A 21,479-nucleotide genomic window follows, 5' to 3' on the forward strand; every position below is an offset into this window, starting at 1 on the left:
TAGTAAAGTTCATTTGGAAACAATGCAGCTACCTGCCTCCGAGCAAGATGGATTGGCAAAAACATATTACACTTGTTCTCTGCACAGGATGCCAGTTAACTTTTGCATGAAATCAAAATACTGGATATGACCTACATAACCCCTATGTAGGCTTGGAGGCTGGTGCACCCTGTATGACCTGCCACACCACCTGCACTCATCCAGAATCCTTAACCTACCAAATCTAAGGGTGAGGCTAACGGGAGTCAGGAGCACATGGCATTTCCAATGTTAGGTCCTCTCCTTAGAAGTTTACTTCTGCCAGAAATACATCTGCATTCCAGTCCGGCCATGTTCAAAAAGCACAGCTCCATTCATCCTGTTCACAAACTGCTGGCTGTGGTACCCAAAAATAAGCCTGCTGGCAAGGAATTTTCACTCTTTATTTTTTAAAGTTGCTGTGTGGCAATGGCATGTAGTGGTTTTATGTCCTATACTTGCACAATGTCTAACTACAGAACCTATGCCGGCATAGCCTTGTTAGAACAGCTAAGCCAGCTTAAACTCCCACTGTAGTAGATGCAGCCTATGCTGACAGAGAAGGTTTTCCTGTCAGTGTAGGAATGCCACCTTCCTGAACAATGTTAGTGATGTCGATGAAAGCACTTTTCCGTTGTAGCTCTGCTAGTCAGGGATGTGGATATTTTCATACCCCTAAACAATGTAGCTACGCTGATACAACTTTTAAGGGTAGACTATGCTTGGGACATTTTTCGCTTTTTAACTTACTCCTGTAAAGTGATCCATATCCCTAAGTGTGGTGAGTGTCATAACTGTAGTGAATAGATAAGATCAGCAGTAGAAAGTAATACCGAGTTCTACATTCAGCAATATTACCCCATTCCAATGATTTCCCCCCAGCACTTCTCACAGTGAATAATTACTAAACTTACCTTCCACAGCCACAAAAAGATTATTTGTAAATATTCTTTCAAGTAATGTCTTGTACTGTTACAGTTCTGGAGGAGGGGTTATTACAAATTTTATGAAGACCTGCAAAAACCTCCCCATTTTTAAAATATATTTATATATATTCATGATCGACTCCTCACCACTGTATCTCAGTGTGTATTATACTATGGCCATACAGTTTAAAACTGTTAGTGTGAACTATAGCAAGAAATTTAATATTTGATGGAACAATAATTCAGATAACTAAAAAGGAACAAAAACGGCAACAACTCTTCCCTCCCTCCCTTTCTGGTAAGCTGAAGTGAATTTAATTTTTAAGTGATAAAAGTTTGTAGTAACTAGATGGTTGCACACAGCTTACTAAACTAAAATCAGAGGGATTATTAAATGAAATCCCATGAATGGTGATAACACAGACCTACCTGACTAAACAGAAATGCAGAGATTTTTCAGAAAATATGGGTTTCTACAGCCAGACTTCCGTGGAAGGAAATAAAATAACAATGGAAAAACTTGTCTGCAGTGTTGTGATAGCTGTGTTGGTCCCAGGATGTTAGAGGCAAAGTGGGTGAGATAATATCTTTGATGGGACCAGGCTCTATTGGTGAGAGAGACACAAGCTTTCAAGCTCGCACACAGCTCTTCGTCAGGCCTCGGAAATGTACTCAGGAGTGTCAAAGGTAAATACAAGGTGAAATAAACTGTACAGCTTAAATAGTTAACACATTTCAAGGGATACAGTGGGTGAGGTAATATCTTTTATTGTACCAGCTTTGTCTCTAATATCCTGGGATCAACACGGCTACAATTACACTGCATGCAACATATTTAGAGGGCTCATTCACGGTGAAGTAGCCAGTCATAGGAAGAAAAAGGGGGGGGGGTGAGTGAGCTCAGGGCGGGGGCGGAGTTAGTGGGTGATTGTTGTAATGAATCAAATTTTGAATATTTTTCTTAAAATGGTTTAGTGCAGTGTCCTTTAAATAAATAAGTATTTAAGGTAATCAGTAGGTATTTTCAAGTCACTGAGCTATCTGTATAAAATTGAATTAGAAAGTAAACACAAGTTTGTGCTTGAGAAATCCTATTAACTTCCAAGTTCTATAATCAAGAAGTCTCCTTAGGTAGAAATTTTTAGTTGCCACAATTTAAGATGTAGACTGAATTGTTAAGTATTGTGAAATTTTAAAGTTTGTTTCCTCATTTTCTGGTGTCTGCTGATCTGGAGAATTATCTCTCTTGACTCAGAAATTTTTACGTCTTCAGTAGTAATGCCAGTGCCACAGAATAAAAGATGCTACAGCATCTTTTTCACAACACTACATCGGTTGAACAATTTCAGAAGCTGAAGTTTTATATTTGACAATGTTTTACTTTAGGGTGGGGTTTGGGGTTTTTTTTTTCCCATTGGCACAATGCCAAGGCAGCCTGCAACGAACCACCCTAAGCAGCCTGATGTTAGACTAAATATGGGAAGTAAGGGATTGAGCACAGTATTAACTTTCAAGCTCTGTTTCCTTTTTTCTATTAAAGTGCTGATGAACAAGTATTTAACTCCCTTCCCGTTAATATATAGGGTAGAGAGAGATGCCTTCATTATCACTTCCACAATAATGGAGAAAGTCACCCATAATACAACTCTCATGAGTGTGTGTGTGCGTGTGTGTAATATATATATTTAAAATCTAGCCGTAGTCAATGCTGTTCAGGTAATAATTTTTGACTTTAGTATGAAGTATATTTTAAAAAGAATTTGATAGCATGCTTACCTAAAATGTGTCAAAACACTACAGACTTCACTTAATATAACTTAAAACTGATTCCTTAATTCAGCATGGCTCATTTTGAACCTGGTACATTTATAAAACATCATGAATATTTTTTATCTATAGGAGTAACCAACAAATAAATACTCCTAAATTTGCATATACATTTTATGTATGTATACTCCTAAATTTGTATAAATATTTTTTAGCCAAATGACAGTACTCAAAGGAAAATTTGCAGTAAGATAAATTTTTTCTGTTGAGTGAGCTGTCTTAATTATTGCTGTGTAACTTTTTACAGTTTGATTAACTATTATTCAGTGTAAAAATCCTCCAGCACTGGAGGAAAAAAAATCCTTTGTTATTATCAGATACTAAATTCTTCCCAAACAAAGCAGCTATCTCTACATGGTAAAAATACAAAGTCATTGCAGTTTTACATCAGATCATGATTTTTATATCAGACTTCTAAAGTTTTCGTAATGGGGAGGGAAAAACACTTCTAAGGTTCCAGAGCTTAGTGTTTGAAATATTTACTTTGAAAAAAGCAATTAATAATATCACATATTGCTTTTAGACCCTCCTGAAAATCCTAGTCAACATAGAGTTTAATATGGGGTGATTAAATATCTATGCTTTTGTGGATGATGATTATAAAAGGATTTTATTCAGTTTTGAGTCTGATCAGATATTTCAATGGAATTACTATACTACAACCACTAGGAATCTGGACCAAAATAGGAATCTATGAGCCTCCCTTATGATGCACATTGAGGCTTATCACATCTCACTTCATTTGTCAAGCACTATTACATAATTTAATTTAAAATGTCTGTTGGACAAAAGATTAACATTTTCAAAGCAGCTGCTGTGTTTAATTGTTGTGAATGTTATAACAACTAGGTCAAAAAGGCACTTCTTAAGGGAAATATGGATGGTTCAGGAACATCATTAATACCTAAAAACATTTGTTTTATCCCCATTGTTCTGTGGACATCACGTTTTCCCTCAGCAAAAACAGATTTTTTTAAAAAATAGGTGAACCACAGAAAGGGCAAAATCTAGAAAAACAGCTAACCACGTCTGTCTTTGTAAGTAGAAGAGAAAAATCTTAACACCTCTTAAGCTTTCAGAAATGCCAGAATGCTGGGACTGATGCATTTCTATAAAATTAATCCCTTCAGCCATAGACATTCATATTTTAGAATTGTTTAATTGGATAATTTGCATATCACACTGTTTAAGCCACATCACTTGTCCCGGCCTGAAGAAGTTTACAATCTAAGTTAGACAAATGGTGCTAGAGGGGGTTGGGAGGATGATGGTGGCAAAAATATTTGTGTATGTTTTATATTCACAAGGTCATGAGTATGTATTAAGCTACAACAGGATCAAAAGTCATATTTGAGATATAGAAGTATATTAAATCTTCCATAATTTTCTGTTGGGTAAAATGCTTTTGGGCTGACACATGTAACTGAATTTCATATGTGTTCTGAAAATCCTTACACAAATATTGCAACGTTGGGAAACCTGCATAAAATTGCTAAATATGAACCATTTATAATTGCATACAAACGAGTCCTGTTGGTAAATATGACTTCTTCCTCATTTTAAATATTCTACACAATACTTACAAATATAGCAAATACAAACAAACCTCTCCAGAATAGCCTTTTATTTTATTTCTGCAACTGTAATATACCAGTCAGGAAGTCCTGAGTCATTCACTGTTATCACGAGTAATATAGCAGCACTGCTCAGATTTCCCAAAAGTCTTGGCACTGAGGAGGACTCAAGGTTTCACCCAGTTTGTTTTCAAATCCCAGATGTACTCTGCCTCACTTTGTACTAGGGTGACCAGATAGCAAGTGTGAAAAATCGGGATGGGGGTTGGGGGTAATAGGCACCTATATAAAAAAAGGCCCAAATATCGGGATTGTCCCTATAAAATCGGGATATCTGGTCACCCTACTTTGTACTGAGTCACAGAAACTTGCTTCTGCCCCTTCTTACTGAAAGCAATAAGAAAAGATATGTACTCAAAATGAGTCAGAAGTTCAATAAACCAAGAAAGAAGGTCTGGAAGTGCTAGTTTACATGGCTCTTGGGTATATTTGCCTCTCCTGTTCCCAAGACTTCTGACTGTTGAATGAAGTATCTGGGCTTTCTGCGTCCATTAATTCTGAGTCTGTTTGTTTTGGCCAAACTCAAATGGTAGGAAACCCTTCTCTTTCTAGTTTCTAGGCTGAATATATGTTTTGGTACCATGGAAGTGCTTAGGTACCACAAAGAAGGTACTGTGGAAACCTCTAAGATCATCTTTATCACGAAGGAACTAAATCAATGAAGGTTCGTCATATTAGACTGTTGGGCCCTTCTCCTCACTTCCCAGTCTATATATAAGTATTAGGTATTACTATTATTTCATAGTTCCTATACATCCTGACTTTGGCTAATATTGTCCCAGTATATCAAAAAATGGGACAGCGATAGTTACAGTAAATCATTTTCAGGACAAAAAATTACTCTAGTTCACTCAATGGAGAAATTCAGTCAATCATTCCACTTGATCACACTCAAGATGTCAAAAGGAAGTTGTTTCATCCTGGACTGGAAATGGTCACATTTTGCCCCCACAAGATTCAGGAAGGAGTCACTTGGAATGTGATTATTGACTGAGCGAGTGTAACTAATTTGGCGCCTGTGGATCTTCAAGATGCTTACATTCATGTGCCAATAGCTACTTCCAACTACAATATTGTGACATCTGGTTTATTAGAGCATCAGTTCCCTGAGTTCCGATGAAAGTGTTTCGTAACAGACCATCTAAAGAAGGTGTGGGCTTGTCTCTTTGTGGCTCTAGAGATAATGGAACTTTTTCAACATAGTGTCAAACAAGTCCAAAAGTCTGTCTGTCTTACCCAGGAGGTTACACATCTTGGAGTCCATTTCAAAAGAGATGGAAACATATTTATCCTAAGAGTCTGACTTTGCTGCTGCTTTCTGATTCTATTGCAGTGGGTGTGGAGGGTAAAGAACAAAACGTGTTGGGTCTCCTGATAACTTGTCTTGAGGGCATTCTATGGGAGAGGTCCAGGAAGTGTACCAAATCCTCAAAGATAAACTTGACTTCTTCGATTAAATCTTATATTTAGAAGTCCTACTTGTTTAAGTGTTCTGTATCATTAGAAGGGTGCACATTATAACTAGTCTAGCTACTTCTAGTCTGAGAGGGGAAGCGTGAAGTCACAGCTTGGTCTTCCCAGCATTCCTTCAGAAGGAAGAAATAGAATGACATTTCAGGAGTTGTTCCTGAGTAATCTCCCACATCCTCAGTCCTTCACATAATGGACTATTCGTTGTATCATAAAAGATCCAGGATGGTGGTGTAGCAATTAGAATTGTTATCTGTAAATGATGATGTTTCTGTATGTAATATCCCAATGTGGAACTGTCCTTACCTGCTTTTGCTGATTTTCTTGATCCTGCTGTGCTGAATCATTCCCTAACTGGTCCAGGAATTATAGCATGGACACCTTTGTCACCACCTTATGTCCCCAAGTGGAGTTGTTGCACAGTTGAGAACTGGGGCCTTTGCTTGCATAATCTTATATCTTTTCCTGACATCAAATTGCCTGTCTAATATCTGCAGTGGCAGAGGGAGAGGTCGGCAATTAGAAAAACTTGGAAGTTAAATAAAAACTTACTAATAACTTGTTAGAGATGTCAGATTATTTCACTTTCATTCTAATCGCTCCAGTTGAAAGTAAGACTGTATGAAAGTTCAGTGCAGCAAACAGTGCCTAACGCAGTCCTTAAATCATGTTTGTGTAAAGGAAAAGTAATTGATTTTTTTAAAACAATGTTTAGTTTAGTAAAATTCAGTCAAGCTCTTGGAAATGATTCACCACTGTGAATTCGTTCTCTCAAATTTACAAAATCTAGACAATAACTACATGTACCGGAATAAGTGTTAAGTAAATTGTTATAACTTGATTATTTAATTCAGATAGTAATATGTGGTACACTGAATGTTCAAAAAGCACTGGTAACGTTTTTTTCATTCTCATGCAAGTTGAATATTAATAGCTGATTGTTAATGAAACCCATGTCTGGACTGTTTGAGGGTGGTATAGCTTTTTAAATGTTTTGTATATATTGTGATATATCCTCATAATTTTTCTTTGAGAATCTTAAAGGAGTTTGTCTGAAATGAAGTAATCTCAATCTCCATACTCAACCTCCTCTTTGTATGGAATATATTCTGTCCAGTGTTTTAAATACTCAGTTTATTCCAAACCAAGCTAAGATATACCTATGCACTCTTTTTTTTCATATTTTAATAAAGCCAGTGAAAGTTTAAGAATTGTGAGCTCGTAATAGGTTGTATGACACAAACTGAAGTTGATGCATGTTTGAAAATTAGACTGTTTGGAGGCATTATTTCCCAGACTGTTCTTTCTGAATGAATAACTGGTTTTCATTAGTAGGATCGTGTCTCCCATCTAAATGAATATCAAAAGTAATAATAAAATTATCAAATCTGTTGCAGAATGAAGATACTAAGTGTAATACAATTTTTTTAAATATTTGTAAAGCTTCTTTGGTATACTTAGGTATTACTGTACATGGCCATTTATTTTATAGCCATATATTTATTGTTTTTCTGTTTGTTTTAACAGCCCAGAAGGAAGAGAAGAAGAATGAGGATAAACCCATAGAACCTACTACAGCATCAAAGAAAGGGGTTGCTTCACCTTCTACAGTCGAGAAACAGACGTCTTCCCTGTCCAAAAACCTTGGTCCAAAGAAGTCCCCATCATTTACTAGCACTTCACTAACTAAACACCCAACTAAATATTCTGCTGCGAGCTTCAAAGGTGTAATTCCTAAGAAATCTTGGCTTTCATCAGGCAATGTTTCCTCTTCAAAACAGTCACCTCTTTCCCATGGTTCACCATCAGTTTCCAAAAAATCAATTGTGTCTTCCAATTTACCTGGAGGGTTTAGAAAAACAGCAATGTCTTCCACTTCAGCTATGTCTGCAATTGCACAAGCAAAAGGAGCAGCTAACCCCACTCAATCACAACCCAACTCTCAAATTCGACAAAATATACGACGATCCCTCAAAGAAATTTTATGGAAAAGGTGGGAATTCAACACACTTACTTTGTACAGTAACTCCTCACTTAACGTTGCAGTTATGTTCCTTAAAAATGCGACTTTAAGCGAAATGATGTTAAGCGAATCCAGTTTCCCCATATGGGGTGGGGGGGGGAAGAGGTTAGGTTCCAGGAAAATGTTTTTCACCAGACAAAAAACTAATTATATACATACATATATATATATATATATATATATATATATATATAACACACACGCGCTCTCTCTCTCTCTCTCTCTCTCTCTCTCTCTCCATTTTAAACAATTTAATACTGTTCACAGCTATGATGATTGTGAAGCTTGGTTGAGGTGGTGAAGTTAGAGGGTGGGATCCCAGGGAATGCCTTGCTGCTAAATCAGTGGTGGTCAAACTTTTTTGTACTGGTGACCCCTTTCACATAGCAAGCCTCTGAGTGTGACACCTCCCCCCAATAAATTAAAAATACTTTTCAATATATTTTACACCATTATAAATGCTGGAGGCAAAGCAGCTCGCAACCCCTCATGTAATAACCTCATGACCCCCTGTGGGGTCCCGACCCCCAGTTTGAGAACCCCCGGTGCTAAATGATGAACTAGCACTTGGCTGAGCCCTCAAGGGTTAATACATTGTTGTTAATGTAGCCTCACATGCTACAAGGGAGCAATAGATACAAGGGAGCAGGAATGGCGGGGAGGGGAGATAGCGTAGCAGACAGAGACAGACATACACCTTGTGTGTGGGAGAGAGAGATACACACTGCCCCTTTAAGTAAGCTGACCCACTCTTAAGTGCATTGTCTTTTTAAGTGTCAGGAATTGAGAGAGCAGCTGCTGCCCCAGGCTCTCTCTGTCTCTCTGTCCCTGTCCCCACCCTGTTCTATATGGAGAAGAAGGGGTAAGCAGGGTGTAGGAGCAGGGGGAGGGGACATTAGTCCGCCCCTCCCCCGCATAGCAAGCAAGAGGCTCAGGGAGCTGCTCCAAGGCAGAGGGTAGGAGCAACACATGGCAGTGCGGGGAGGGACAGCTGCAATTGGCAGCCTGCTGGCAGCTGCTGCTCAGGGAACTTAGAGAAGCAGGGAGCTGATAGGGGGGCTGCCCGTCCACCCTGGTTCCAAGCCCTTACCAGCTAGCTGCAACAGGCTGCTCTTCCTGCAAGCAGTGGACAAAGCAGGCAGCTGCCAAACGAGGTTAGAAGGGAGCATTGCACAACTTTAAATGAGCATGTTCCCTAATTGATCAGCAACGAAACAACTTTAACCAGGATAACTTTAAGTGAGCTACTTACTATAAAGGCATTAACAAACTTTGAAATAAATGTTTAGACTGCACTGCTCTTTAACAGTGATAAGGAGGCAGTGACTTCATGCTTCAAGTGAAATAGTTGACATAAGCTTAATATTAAAGTGAACTAAAGAAAGTTTGGTGATGTCTCACATTCAGAGGTAAAATTTCCAAATGCACAGAATCAGAATTGAATGTTAAATGTTCTTAAAGGGCAGGGGGGAAAACCTGAAGTATTATGATGGCAATTTTAATATGAAGTCTTAAATCACAACATAGAAACTTTTATAATGCAGTTGTTACTAAGTTAAAATCTAAAGAAAATATATAGAATACAGTATGATTAATTTACTTTCCTGTTGCCAAAGGATAAAAGCATGTGATGTATAGGTTTACCTCTTCCCTTATCCCCCCCTGCAAGAAAAAATAGTAGTAATCACACCATTTAAAAACGAATCAGTTACTGACAAACACTAAAGCACCATGTAATTTCAAACTATTGCTAATTAGTTTTAAAATTAAAAAAACAACAAATCAGAGATGGTTACACAAACAAGTACAATGTCATCTTAACTTTTCCTCTTTAGTGGTAGGGAAACTAACTTATTGTAGTTCCCTTGAAAAGTGAAAACAAAAATACTTGTGTGGAGAATATTGCCTCTAAGGCCTTGAACCTGTAAACCTTTAAGTACGTGATTAACTTCATGCATGTGAGTAGCCTCACTGAATTCACAATCATTATTTTTTGAGATTTTATTCACAATTAAAATTACCAAACTTATTTAATATCAATGTTGTATTTAGAGGAAGTATAATAATAAATTATTTTTTTTTGTACAGAGTCAATGATAGTGACGATCTTGTCATGACAGAGAGTGAAGTGGGCAAGATAGCACTGAATATTGAAAAGGAAATGTTTAATTTGTTTCAAGTTACAGACAACCGATATAAGAGTAAATATCGCAGTATCATGTTCAATCTTAAGGACCCAAAAAATCAGGTTTGTGTTCTTAAACGCTGGGTATATGCTAAAATATATGAAACCTCTTTGACACTTAACGTTTTTAATTTCCATCTGCAAAACTCTACTAGCTCTAACTTTTGAGGCTGTAGAACTTACCCGAAGTCATTCCAAAATCATTCACATCTTGACTGAAAAGAAGTGATTTTCAAAATGTCTTTGTGTGTGACTCATTAATTCCTAGCAAGCTTGGTTACTTTGTTTGATTCAGAATACAATACTGCTTATAATGATATATTGGGCAAAGGTGGCAAGAAATTCCAACTCTCTCTACCTTTCTGGCATTGTATGACGCGTTGGATGACTTCAGCTAGAGTGGATCCACAGATTCACTGGAGATTAACAGAATGATGATTCTTTTAAAACATGAATTGAATGGTTGTGAAAATGTAGACTTGAGAGCAGAGTAAGCTGAGGTCCTTTTTTATTTACAGAACAGGAATAGCATAGGTAGTGGGTAGTGCAAGCTTTCCTCACACCACTTTGGAAATGCAGTTCACCTTGCACTAGAGGATTACTTTTAGTGATCAGAAAATAGTTCATCTGTATGCCCATTCAATCCTTAGTATCTGTTCAGACTAAGCCTTTTCAATTTTGCTTACACCTAGTTAGTACCTTTTAATATGGAGTTCATAAATTAAGGAATAAAGTTCATTCTTCTGCAAGAAGAATCTGCTTTACTAGTTATCTAACTCTTGGTATTCTTCAACATAGCAGTAAAGTAGGTTTTTGTTTCAGGGACTTTTCCATCGTGTTCTTCGTGAAGAGATTTCTTTGTCAAAGCTAGTGAGAATGAAGCCAGAAGAACTTCTCTCCAAAGAGCTGTCTGTGTGGAAAGAGAAACCAATCAAATCAGTAAGTAATGTAATTCTGTTTATCATGTATTCACATAGGAATTGTTGATGGGTTTGTGATGTTAATAAATGACTTTCCAGAGTCACCTGCACAAAAGTTTGTTTGTTAACATTTGCTGAGAGTGAGAATTTTGGCAGACCAATACATTTTGTAGCCATCAGTGATTATTGAAATAATAGGTAGTAGGGTACAAAGTAGGGTACATCTGTAATTAACTATTTCAAAATAGGTAAAAGTACATATGTGAGTTTTTGATGTTAGAATATAATTTTATGCTTTTCTTAGATAACAGAGTCAAGAAGTAAATCTCATGAAAGCAAGAAGTCAGTCATAAAACAGGAAAACATACCAGATGTAAATATGGAAGATTCTCCACCAGTGTCTGACTCAGATGTAAGTATAAACAGTTGTTTAAGGGCTGAACCACTGAGGAAAATATGACAACTAGTTCTGCAAACAATTCATCAAAAATGAGTGTTTCTAAATATGTAAAATAACCATTTGTTTTTTACAAGGATTTGCATTTTAATTTTAGGAGTGCACCAAGCTTAATGATGGGCATACTACTGCAGACAGTCTTTAAAATCAGGCGCTATATATTTATCTACCTTTGATGCTCATTTTTAAAAGATATTAATTTTTAGAAGTGATCTTTGTTTCTGAAGAGTTGATCTATGCTTTCTGATAACTTTCCGTATGAAAACACAATCGATAATATCACAGTTTGCTTGCTGGGAAAACTTCTGATTTGATGGGACATATTTTTGATGTCAGATGGGGACTGAGAGCAGAACAACTCTTAAAAAAGAGAGCTCTTGATTTCCTGTGGTATGTCCTTACTAAAGACTGAGGGGGGGGGGGGGAAGAAACACAGGTAAAGTGATAATGTATAAAGAATGTTTTCAAAATACAATGCCTTTTCAAAGATGCTGAGGCCAAATGACTTTTTAAGGTTTTTGTTGTTAAAACAACTAAAATTCAAACTATGTATTCCAAAGGCTTTGATATATTTGAAATTAATGAACAACCAGTCATTTTTGTTTTTGTATTTGTTCATTTTTAGGAGCAGCAAGAATCAACCCGAGATGCACCAGAGAAAAGTAGTGCTCCCCTTCTGGATATTTTTAGCAGTATGTTAAAGGACACAACAAGTCAGCATCGAGCCCATCTTTTTGACCTGAACTGCAAAATCTGTACAGGTATACATAATGTTCAGTTTAGAGATCATGTCAATTTAGTGTTGCACATAAGATTTCTTATGTGCAAAGGGCCAGTCCAACACTCACTGAAGTCAGTGGGAAGATGTCTATTGACTTCGCTAGGCTAGGACCAAGCCCATGTTCAATAAACTGGTCCTTTTTATAGTTGTGTAGAATTAATTGATATACTGTAATTATCTTTTTGTATTTAGACCACCTTAGCTCTACTTAGTTATTTATTTAGTATAGGTAGTAAACTCTATTTTCTGTTTTGAGAGAGAGAGAGAAGAATGCTTAGCTGCAGATGCTATATAAATTATTTGATTTTTCTTTCCAGCATGATTTATTATACAAGTAACAATAAATAAAACTTTCGTTTGTCTCATTTAAAGGTCAGATTTCGGCATCTGATGATGAACCAGCACCAAAGAAATCAAAATTGTCAATGACTTCTGCTAAAAAGATAGAGACACAATCAAAGCCAGAAATAAAGCCAAAGTATGAAAGTTCTACATCAACTTTAGCGCCTGAAACAGAGGCAGTATCTGAAAACACAACAGAAACTCTTGGATCTGTAACAGAAACAGTCTCTCAGTCAGTCTTGGAAACAACGTACTTTCCTACAACACAGGGGCATAATAATGCAGAATCTACTTTGCCTGAAGAGGTCTCCATTTATCCTACTTCTTGCATTGCAGGAGTTGTCACTACAGTAACTGTATCTGGCAGGGACCCCAGAACGGCAATGAGCAGTTCATCTGGTACTGTGACCTCAGCATCGCATTCCAGCCCTGTGCCTGACAAAGTTTCCATGGTGGAATCCAGACAGGAAATATCAAAATCTGTTTTAACAGCTCCTAAATCAATATTAACAAAACCATCATCCTCACCAGATCCAAGATATTTGACAGTTCCACCATCACCAAATATCAAGTGTGTAAATTTCATAGTAAACCAACCTCTTGAGTCTTTGACATTACTGTTTTCTACCAATAATGTTTTTTCTATATTAAGAAGAAAGGCAGTTCAGATTTTAAAATATGTCCTCACTCAGAAAATCTTTTGATTTATCATCCCCTCATTTTTCCTCTCCAAATGGCATTCTCTGCCTACATTAAAAGTAAAGGGTGTTATGAATGTGGGATAATGGGTATATAAACTTTAGTATAAATAGAGAGAATCAGTGGAGTTACTCCAAATTTACATGGGTATAGCTAAGAGCAGAATTTCATCCTAAAATTAAAATATTCTTAGATTTGATTTTGGGGGGTGGTTGGAAATTGTCTCTCTAATTGATCAATTTAGTAAAAGGACAAGGTCACTTGCATTCAGTATGCATAACAGGGAAAACAAACATACCCTGTTATAATTTAGATGAAATACTTTTTTGTTGTTTTTGTTTGCTTTTCATTTTTTTTCCAGAGTCAGTTATAATGTATAGTCACATTCAGTTCTTTACTATGAGGATGTTTTCATACATACAGTATCATTCACTTTTTTAGTGGAAGATGCTTACATTTACTATAGAGTCTGAGATAATAATCACATTGCTAGCCTGACTCTACAAAATATGTCCCTCACTGTACCCTTCATTCCCTGTCTCGGCATATTTGCTTTTATTTTCAGTAGCTCCTTGCATTCTTTCACCAGGATTCAGTTAATTCCCAAGCATAATTTAGATAATAATTATTTGGATTCTTAGTAGAATTAGATGTTTAAATTTTCTCGGAATATCTGTTCACTTGTTTAAAATGCCTAAATAGTTGAGGAGTGGAGGGAGGCAGAAGAAAACAAGGAAAGTGTCATTTCTAACCTTTTTCTCTCCCCTGATTTTGTTTTGCAGCACCACAGAGTCACGGTCCCCTCAGGATGGAGATACTGCCCTCTTTCTTTCTCGTCTCAGTACCATTTGGAAAGGATTTATTAATATGCAAAGTGTGGCCAAGTTTGTCACTAAAGCATATCCTGTCTCTGGGTGTTTTGAATATCTTAGTGAGGTTAGAACAGATGTTTGTATGTTTAGAATACATCTATATCTTTCACTTGTTACAAGGATTCAGGTCACTTGTTAAATATTGCTACACTGAAATTATTACAACACTAAATGGCATCCCTTTACTAAAAGGAAAAACTATCTGTTTGGCTCAATATGTCAGTGTGAAAGTTTTGGACTTAGGAAGCATTTTAATGATGAATAAACTACAAAAAGTAGATAGTTTACATTACAACTGTCACTGAGCATAGGGTGGGTATCTAAAACAAGCAGACAGTTCTGATACTGACTAGAGATGGTCAAATAATAATTGCAAAAATTGTCAATTATTAAGCAATATTTTTGAACAAGTTATTCAACAATTTACTTTTAAATTATTCACCTTGCTCTAATACTGAACTTTACATTAGAATATTGGCACTATGGGCACTCTGTGCAAAACTACTTCTGAGCTTTTTAAATACTGGTAGCAAGTATAAAAATTGCTTTATATTTGAATACATAAACAAAATACTTAATACTTTTAGAATAGCAATTATAATTTCAAACAATGCATCTTTTACCTTTTTAAAATATTTTACTGCACTGAACAAAACAAATTGTTTTCTGTTAAGGAACTAATTTTTTTTTATTATTATAATCTCCTATTACTAGGGGACCACAAAAACTGTAAAGTTAAGACTGATGTTGTCTTAAACCTTCCTTCTTTTGCACCTGTAATATCAAACAATATGGGTAGGATTTTCAAAAACACTTGGCATTGGCCTAACTCTGCTCCCATTGAAGTCAGTGGGAGTTTTACTATTGACTTCCTTGGAAACAGAGTTAGGCCAATTCTGGAAACTTTTTTGAAAATCCCACCCTGCATCTAGAAATTAGGCCATCAGGGCCGGATCCAGTGCTCATTGAAGTCAACAGAAAGATGCCCAGTGACTTCACTGAGCACTGGATTAAGTCTCAGCTGTGTATGTGGTTCCCACTAAAGTTGGAAAATTTCTGTTGTGGATCCAGTAGGCCTATATTAAAAGTCCAGTTTTCAGTGTTGTTTTTGATCTGTCTGACTCTTGGCAGTCAGACTTTTAAATATGTAATATATGTAGGGTGTCTGTTTTTCAGGGTTTAGAAATGTCATTATGGGGGGGGGTTATTTTTAATAATTCTTTAGTTTTATGTATCTGTCCAAAATCAGGGTTTTTCCATGTTGTCTGTTTGGATACACTGCATTGAGTAATGAATATTATATAAATTACTCATTACAATAACATATACTTCGGAATGTTCCCTAGTGTACTGTTTCAAATAGCGATATTTTAAAGCGCGCTCACACCGTCTACATGGACCACTTAATGCGCAACACACTGCGCTTTAGAAATTCCCCACCTCCCCCCCATAGTCCACATCACTGCTTTGAGTAGACAAGCCCTTAGTACTCAGTAAGCCTATCCAGTGTTTTTCTGGTGTTTATTCGATAAACACTACTTTCATTTTTTAATTTATGTATAATTTTTTTCTCTTTTGCATTGGATGCATTTTATTGGTTATCATCATCACCAAAAACCTCAAATCGAAAGCCCTAAATTTATGGCAATTTGTGCATATGTTGAGACAAACTGCTGTTCCACTCAAAATAGAGACTTCACATTTAAAGAAAAATATAACTTTTTGTTTTTTACAATAATTCTTTTTGGAACAAGTTCTGTAGTTCTAAAACAAGAAGCCCATTTTAAAAACCGTAAGAATTATTTAGTTATTAAAAGGCTTCAGCATCCTTAGGTTCCTCTAAGAGCTAAAAATGGCCTTGTTTTGGTTTCAGTCCCTGAATTGATGTTTTGAGGGATCTATGACTGTCTTAAGTCACTCTTGGCATGGAAAAAGCAGCAGTTTAAAAAATGGACTTTGCATAAAACTTACTTAGAGGCACAATTAAAAAAAAAAAATTTCAGGCCAGGTTTGAGAAGTATGATCTTCTGGTATTATATTAGATAGACCACTAGTCTGATCCACTATGGCATTATATGGTCCTCTGAGAAGTGAGATATTGCACTTTTTATTATTTGTAATTGAATAAAAACAAATGGTAGAGGTATATTTTATTTCTGGGAGTATGCAGATTTGAGTGACCTTGTACAAAAAAGTTTGCATTTGTTAATATCAGAACAGATTGGAAACTTTCTCCCTTTTTAAAGCACATTTTATGAGGGTATTTATGTTATATTGTCTGTCAAAATATAAATGTGTTTTTAGGGCATGACTTTATTATTTTTAGTTGTAATATGGGAGCCATGGTGATAATCACTTACAGTATTTGTACTGATAAAATTTCCTGTAGCATTCTGACTGAGAGACCCTAACTAGAACACACATGGCTCATATTCATGGGGCATAACATTCTGTTAAATTGCAAGTAAGGAGAAGAATTTATACTGCTATACTGGGAATTAGGGTGTTAAAAAATTCACTTGTGTGTAGAAAGAGGTGCTTACCTACTCAGTGCAAAGCAAATGAGCAGATTTAGCTAATGGTGCATATGAAAGTCCTTCAACGTTCATTGTCATTCTGGACTGCCTTTTTCCTTGTAATATACTGTCACCCTCCCAGTAATGTGCAATAACTACATTCACCTTGCAGTTAAGAAATAGGCAGTCTCATATTAAAATGCACTGCATCACCTAAGTCATAAAAGGCAGGCTAAAATATTATAATGTTATAGCCTCCTGTTTCTGGAGCATAGCTTCCAATAGGCTATTGGGATGGGGCAATCTGCATTGCTTTTAAACAACATATTGTGTGTTTATGATGCTTTCTCATATTACCATGTAATACTTCTTGTTTAGGATTTACCAGATACAATTCATATTGGTGGGAGGATCTCACCGAAGACAGTCTGGGATTATGTTGGCAAACTCAAATCTTCCCTTTCTAAGGTACTCACTTAAAATCCTATGTTTAGCAGTGAAGAAGAAAACTAATTTTATAAAACATAATAATAGAATCCTAGAAATGTAGGTCTGGAAGAGACCTTAAGAAGTTTTCAAGTCCATCCCCCTGTACTGAGGCAAAACTGAATAGATGTAGACCATACCTGACAGATGTTTGTCCACCCTGTTCTTAAAAACCTCCAATGATGGGAATTCTACAACCTCTCTTGGAAGCCTATTCTAGCGCTTAACTACATTTCTAAAGTTTTTTCTAATATCTAACCTAAATCTCCCTTGCTGCAGATTAAGCCTATTACTTCTTATCCTACCTTAAGTGGACATGGAGAATTGATCACGTCCTCTTTATAACAGCCATTAACATATTTGAAGACAGTTATCAGGTCCCTCCATGCCCATTTTTTTAACTTTTCCTCATTGATCAGGGGTTCTAAACTTTTTATCATTTTTGTTGCTTTTCTCTGGAGTCTCTTCAATTTGTCCACATCTTTCCTAAAGTGTGGTGGCCAGAATTCAACACAGTACTCCAGCTGAAGCCTCAGCAGTGCTGACTAGAGCAGGACGTCCTGTTAATACACGCCATAATGATATTGGCTTTTTTTGCAACTGCCTTACATTGTTGACTCGTATTCAATTTGTAATCCACTATATTCCCATATCCAGCACTACTACCACCTAGTCAGTTATTCCCTATCGCATATTCATGCGTTTGATTTGTCCTTCCTAAGTGTAGTACTTTGCACTTGTCTTCATTGGCAGTTCTGATATAGTTTTAATTTGCTACGCCTCCAATATTATCTGAGATGATGCCCAGGAATCCAGTGGAAACATTTAAAAGTTAATATTTTTTAAATTGGATTTATTGAAGAAAAATGTAAATTTGTGTATTTTGAGCATCTTAACCATTTTGATCCTCTACAATGTTGAATGGCTCAAATGCCTTACTTACTGCTCTTCTGTGAGTAAATGAGTGAACCAAGAGAATTTAGTTCTTTAGTGTTAAATATTTATTTTCAAGTTTAAAAGAGGCAAAGGGATTATGTAATGTAGGCAAGAGGCTTTACTATTAAAAACACTTTGATGGAAATGGAAAATCCATGCCTTTCAATATTAATATTTGTCATGATGCATCACAGTAAATGTATTCCCATCATCAGTATTGCTGGAATGCTCAGACTACTGATTTATTAAGAGGCAATATTTAGATGCAAGATAGACAAGTAATGTTTGTTTTCAAAATTGTGTAGGGCTTAAAACTAATTCTATTTTTAATTTAAAATAATAGTTTTAAGCACAGATATATTCGTTTCAATTACAGTATTTCCCTAATGTAGACAATTGGTGTTGATTATTGCCACAATTTATGGAATATTGTTTTTCTTTTAATTAAAAGTGAAGTACTTTCCAATGTCGTAACATCCTATTTAGCACTTCATTTGCTAGTTTAGCACTAGATCAACAATTTCCCCTTGTACTTTTGTATTGTAGGAACTGTGCTTGATTCGTTTCCACCCTGCAACAGAAGAAGAGGAAGTTGCCTATATTTCTCTCTACTCCTATTTTAGCAGTCGTGGTCGCTTTGGTGTTGTAGCTAATAACAACAGACATGTGAAGGACCTCTACTTGATCCCGCTGAGTGCTAAGGACCCAATTCCATCCAAACTCTTGCCCTTTGAGGGACCAGGTAAGCACACAATTTGTGGGAGGCTAAATGGTACCCAAAATTAAATCATAATTTCAAACATTCTAATCAAGACAAATGATGTTACTGATTTTAGGTGTAATACATGCCCTCAAGTAAGTATCAATGGAAAAGTAGTTCATTATTTAAAAATAGTTCTAAAAATGAAACCTGTAATTTGGGAGTAGCAATAAGTAAACTCTTTGCCTCAAAGATAAAATAACCTGTAATCAATACAGTCCTTTCGGCAGTAGGCTTGGCTTACCCATTATTATGAGTATAAATTTATCCATAAAACTTGGTATATAGAACAATCATTATATAAAAACACCACTGCCCACACATATGAGCACCAAGCCAGCAGGAAATTCCAACTTTGGAAAGCACAGGAATCAAGATATCTACTCAAATGAAAGGTAATGTTTGCAACAACTTCACAGCATCATCATCTCACTCTAACTATGACTTTTTTCCTGCATGCTTGTGTTCTAATGGACGTTGAAAACTCCAGCTAAATCACTAAATGTCAAAGACTGGCTTGGGTTAAAAAAAAAAAAAGAAGAAGCCATTTTCCCACTCCATAGGAATGTAGTCTAGCTGCACAATGGGTAGTTACAAATGGGTGAAGGAAGATTACATTATCACAATCCTGATCATTCTCATATACATTTTCTTTCATACTATTTTTGCGGGGGAGGGAGGGCAGGCAGAGGGAGTAAAATTCAGCTTCAGTTTGCTCCTCTCTCTGTGTGGTAGGCCTGATGACTGAGTGAAGAAGTAAGAATGAGGGGAGTGTGAATTCATTCTTCAGATAGCACTTTTTATACTGACTTGAATTTGATGTCTTCTAAAACTGAGGTTGAAGGAGGAGCATAAATTCAGTCACTAAACAAGAATTTGTTTTTGACACAAGGTAGCAGCTCAAGAGGCTAAAAGAGTGCGAGTTGAGATCCAGGCAGCACTCAGTTGTTGTTCTGGTGTTTTTGCAAAATGCTTTAAAGAATGAACATCAAGGACCCAGATCCTGCAGTATGCTGAGCACCTTTCTTGAGAAGCTGAATGACCAACTTCCATATGCTCATAGGATTAGGACCCAACTAAACACTAAAATGTTCTCAACAACCTCATTAAACACACATAATGGAGTGTTTCATGTTTGGGCCAGCTCTTTGTGCCAAGTGTAAAAAATATATTTTGGTGCCACTCCCTTCCTGTCTCTCCCACACCATCTTAGAGAAGCCTATTCTGAAGATTCTTAGCCTTTGATAGTGGGGAAGAAATGCTAGCTGTGTAACCATCCATGAAGGGGACATACTCCTGGTCCCCATTCTTGGACTGCAACAAAAGGGGCAGTGTCTATTCCTACCTATCAGGTACTTATATGGCCCCCATTATCGTAGTATTTGAACACCTCACAATCTTTAATGTATTTATCCTCACTAGGCCTCTGTGAGGTAGAGGAAGCACTGTTATCCTTACTCAGTTCCTCAGCTGTAAAATAACAGAGGCACAAAGTTATGTGCTCAAGGTCACACAGAAAATCTTTGAATCAGGGAACTGAATCTGGGTCTCTGGAGTCCCAGGCTAGCAACCTAACCATTGGACCACTCTTCTTAGCACACAAAAAAATTCCTACACTCAAAGTGCCTTCCCCTGTGGACCATGATGAACAAGAGGAATAGGACTGGCCCATCAGTCAGCCCGAAGGAGCCCACAGTCTTTTGTAGTGTATTTAAATGTATCTTAGGGGAGCACTTAAATAATCTACGCCTAGTACCTGCTTTGTTTGACCTTTGATTTTTCTCTAGCTTTGTAAGTTTTCTTTTTCAATTAATTTTAATTAGTTTTCTCTGATCTGGAGAATTTGGTAAATGTGGATAAATCAATGCTTTTAAATCTTCTTAGTAGGAACTTGCAGATATCACATATGGGCCTTTTGTGGGCCTTCTGCACTGGAGTGAATTATACCCAAGACGAGTTCACAAATTGATTAGCCTCTAGTCGGACAAAGGTTACGGTTCTAAATTCTAAAATTAAGTCTTTCTCAAATACTAGAATTAAGGAATACCATGGATAAAATACATGGAAATTACAACCAGCTATTGTTTTAAAATCAACATTATTTTTATAGAACATCTGTCCCTTCACAAATATAAAGTATTAAGAGGGTTGGTTGGCTGGGTTTTTTTGGGAGGGTGGTGGGGGGAGTGGGGGTTGATCAAGATTTTCAAAAGGGACATGATTTGAGTACCTCAGTTTAGGTTTCTGAACTAGACATTCAAGGGGCCTAATTTTAACATCACTTTCTGAAAATCAGGTCCCTTTAAGGTCTCATGTTGGGCTCTCAAAATCACTATTTACTTTTGAAAATCTGGGCCTTTTACTTTTTTTTGTCATTTGAATTTTTATATGCTACATATGTGTCTACTGATTTTTTCCATGCCAGCAAAGGTTGGAGTGTTATAAAAAAAAAATACACTGTCTCTTGAGGAAGGGGTGTATTTTTTGTGATTTCAAGTGTATGAAACTAACATGATGCTGTTGGACTCCAGAGGGAATTGCATCTGCCACCAGGACCTCCAGTTGGTGGTGGTGAAGTAAAGGGTGAAATGAGGGAATCTTAGAATGACCCCTCTTCACCAAAAGAA

At 36.6% G+C, this 21,479-nt stretch overlaps 1 protein-coding gene across 5 annotated transcripts in view; it reads left to right on the forward strand.

The window, feature by feature from the left end:
• Positions 1-21,479, forward strand: part of DIDO1 (death inducer-obliterator 1) — a 102,578-nt gene that overhangs the window by 60,155 nt on the left and 20,944 nt on the right. For all 5 annotated transcript variants that reach the window (XM_044986372.1, XM_044986371.1, XM_044986373.1 and 2 more), the window contains 9 exons: positions 7,403-7,868; positions 9,987-10,146; positions 10,906-11,022; positions 11,308-11,415; positions 12,086-12,221; positions 12,614-13,154; positions 14,065-14,218; positions 17,049-17,138; positions 18,639-18,834. In XM_044986372.1, coding sequence (XP_044842307.1) covers positions 7,403-7,868; positions 9,987-10,146; positions 10,906-11,022; positions 11,308-11,415; positions 12,086-12,221; positions 12,614-13,154; positions 14,065-14,218; positions 17,049-17,138; positions 18,639-18,834 — 1,968 coding nt within the window. The remainder of the gene's footprint in view (positions 1-7,402; positions 7,869-9,986; positions 10,147-10,905; positions 11,023-11,307; positions 11,416-12,085; positions 12,222-12,613; positions 13,155-14,064; positions 14,219-17,048; positions 17,139-18,638; positions 18,835-21,479) is intronic.

This window comes from Mauremys mutica, chromosome 13, assembly GCF_020497125.1.
Source record: "Mauremys mutica isolate MM-2020 ecotype Southern chromosome 13, ASM2049712v1, whole genome shotgun sequence".
Classification (NCBI taxonomy): domain Eukaryota; kingdom Metazoa; phylum Chordata; order Testudines; family Geoemydidae; genus Mauremys; species Mauremys mutica.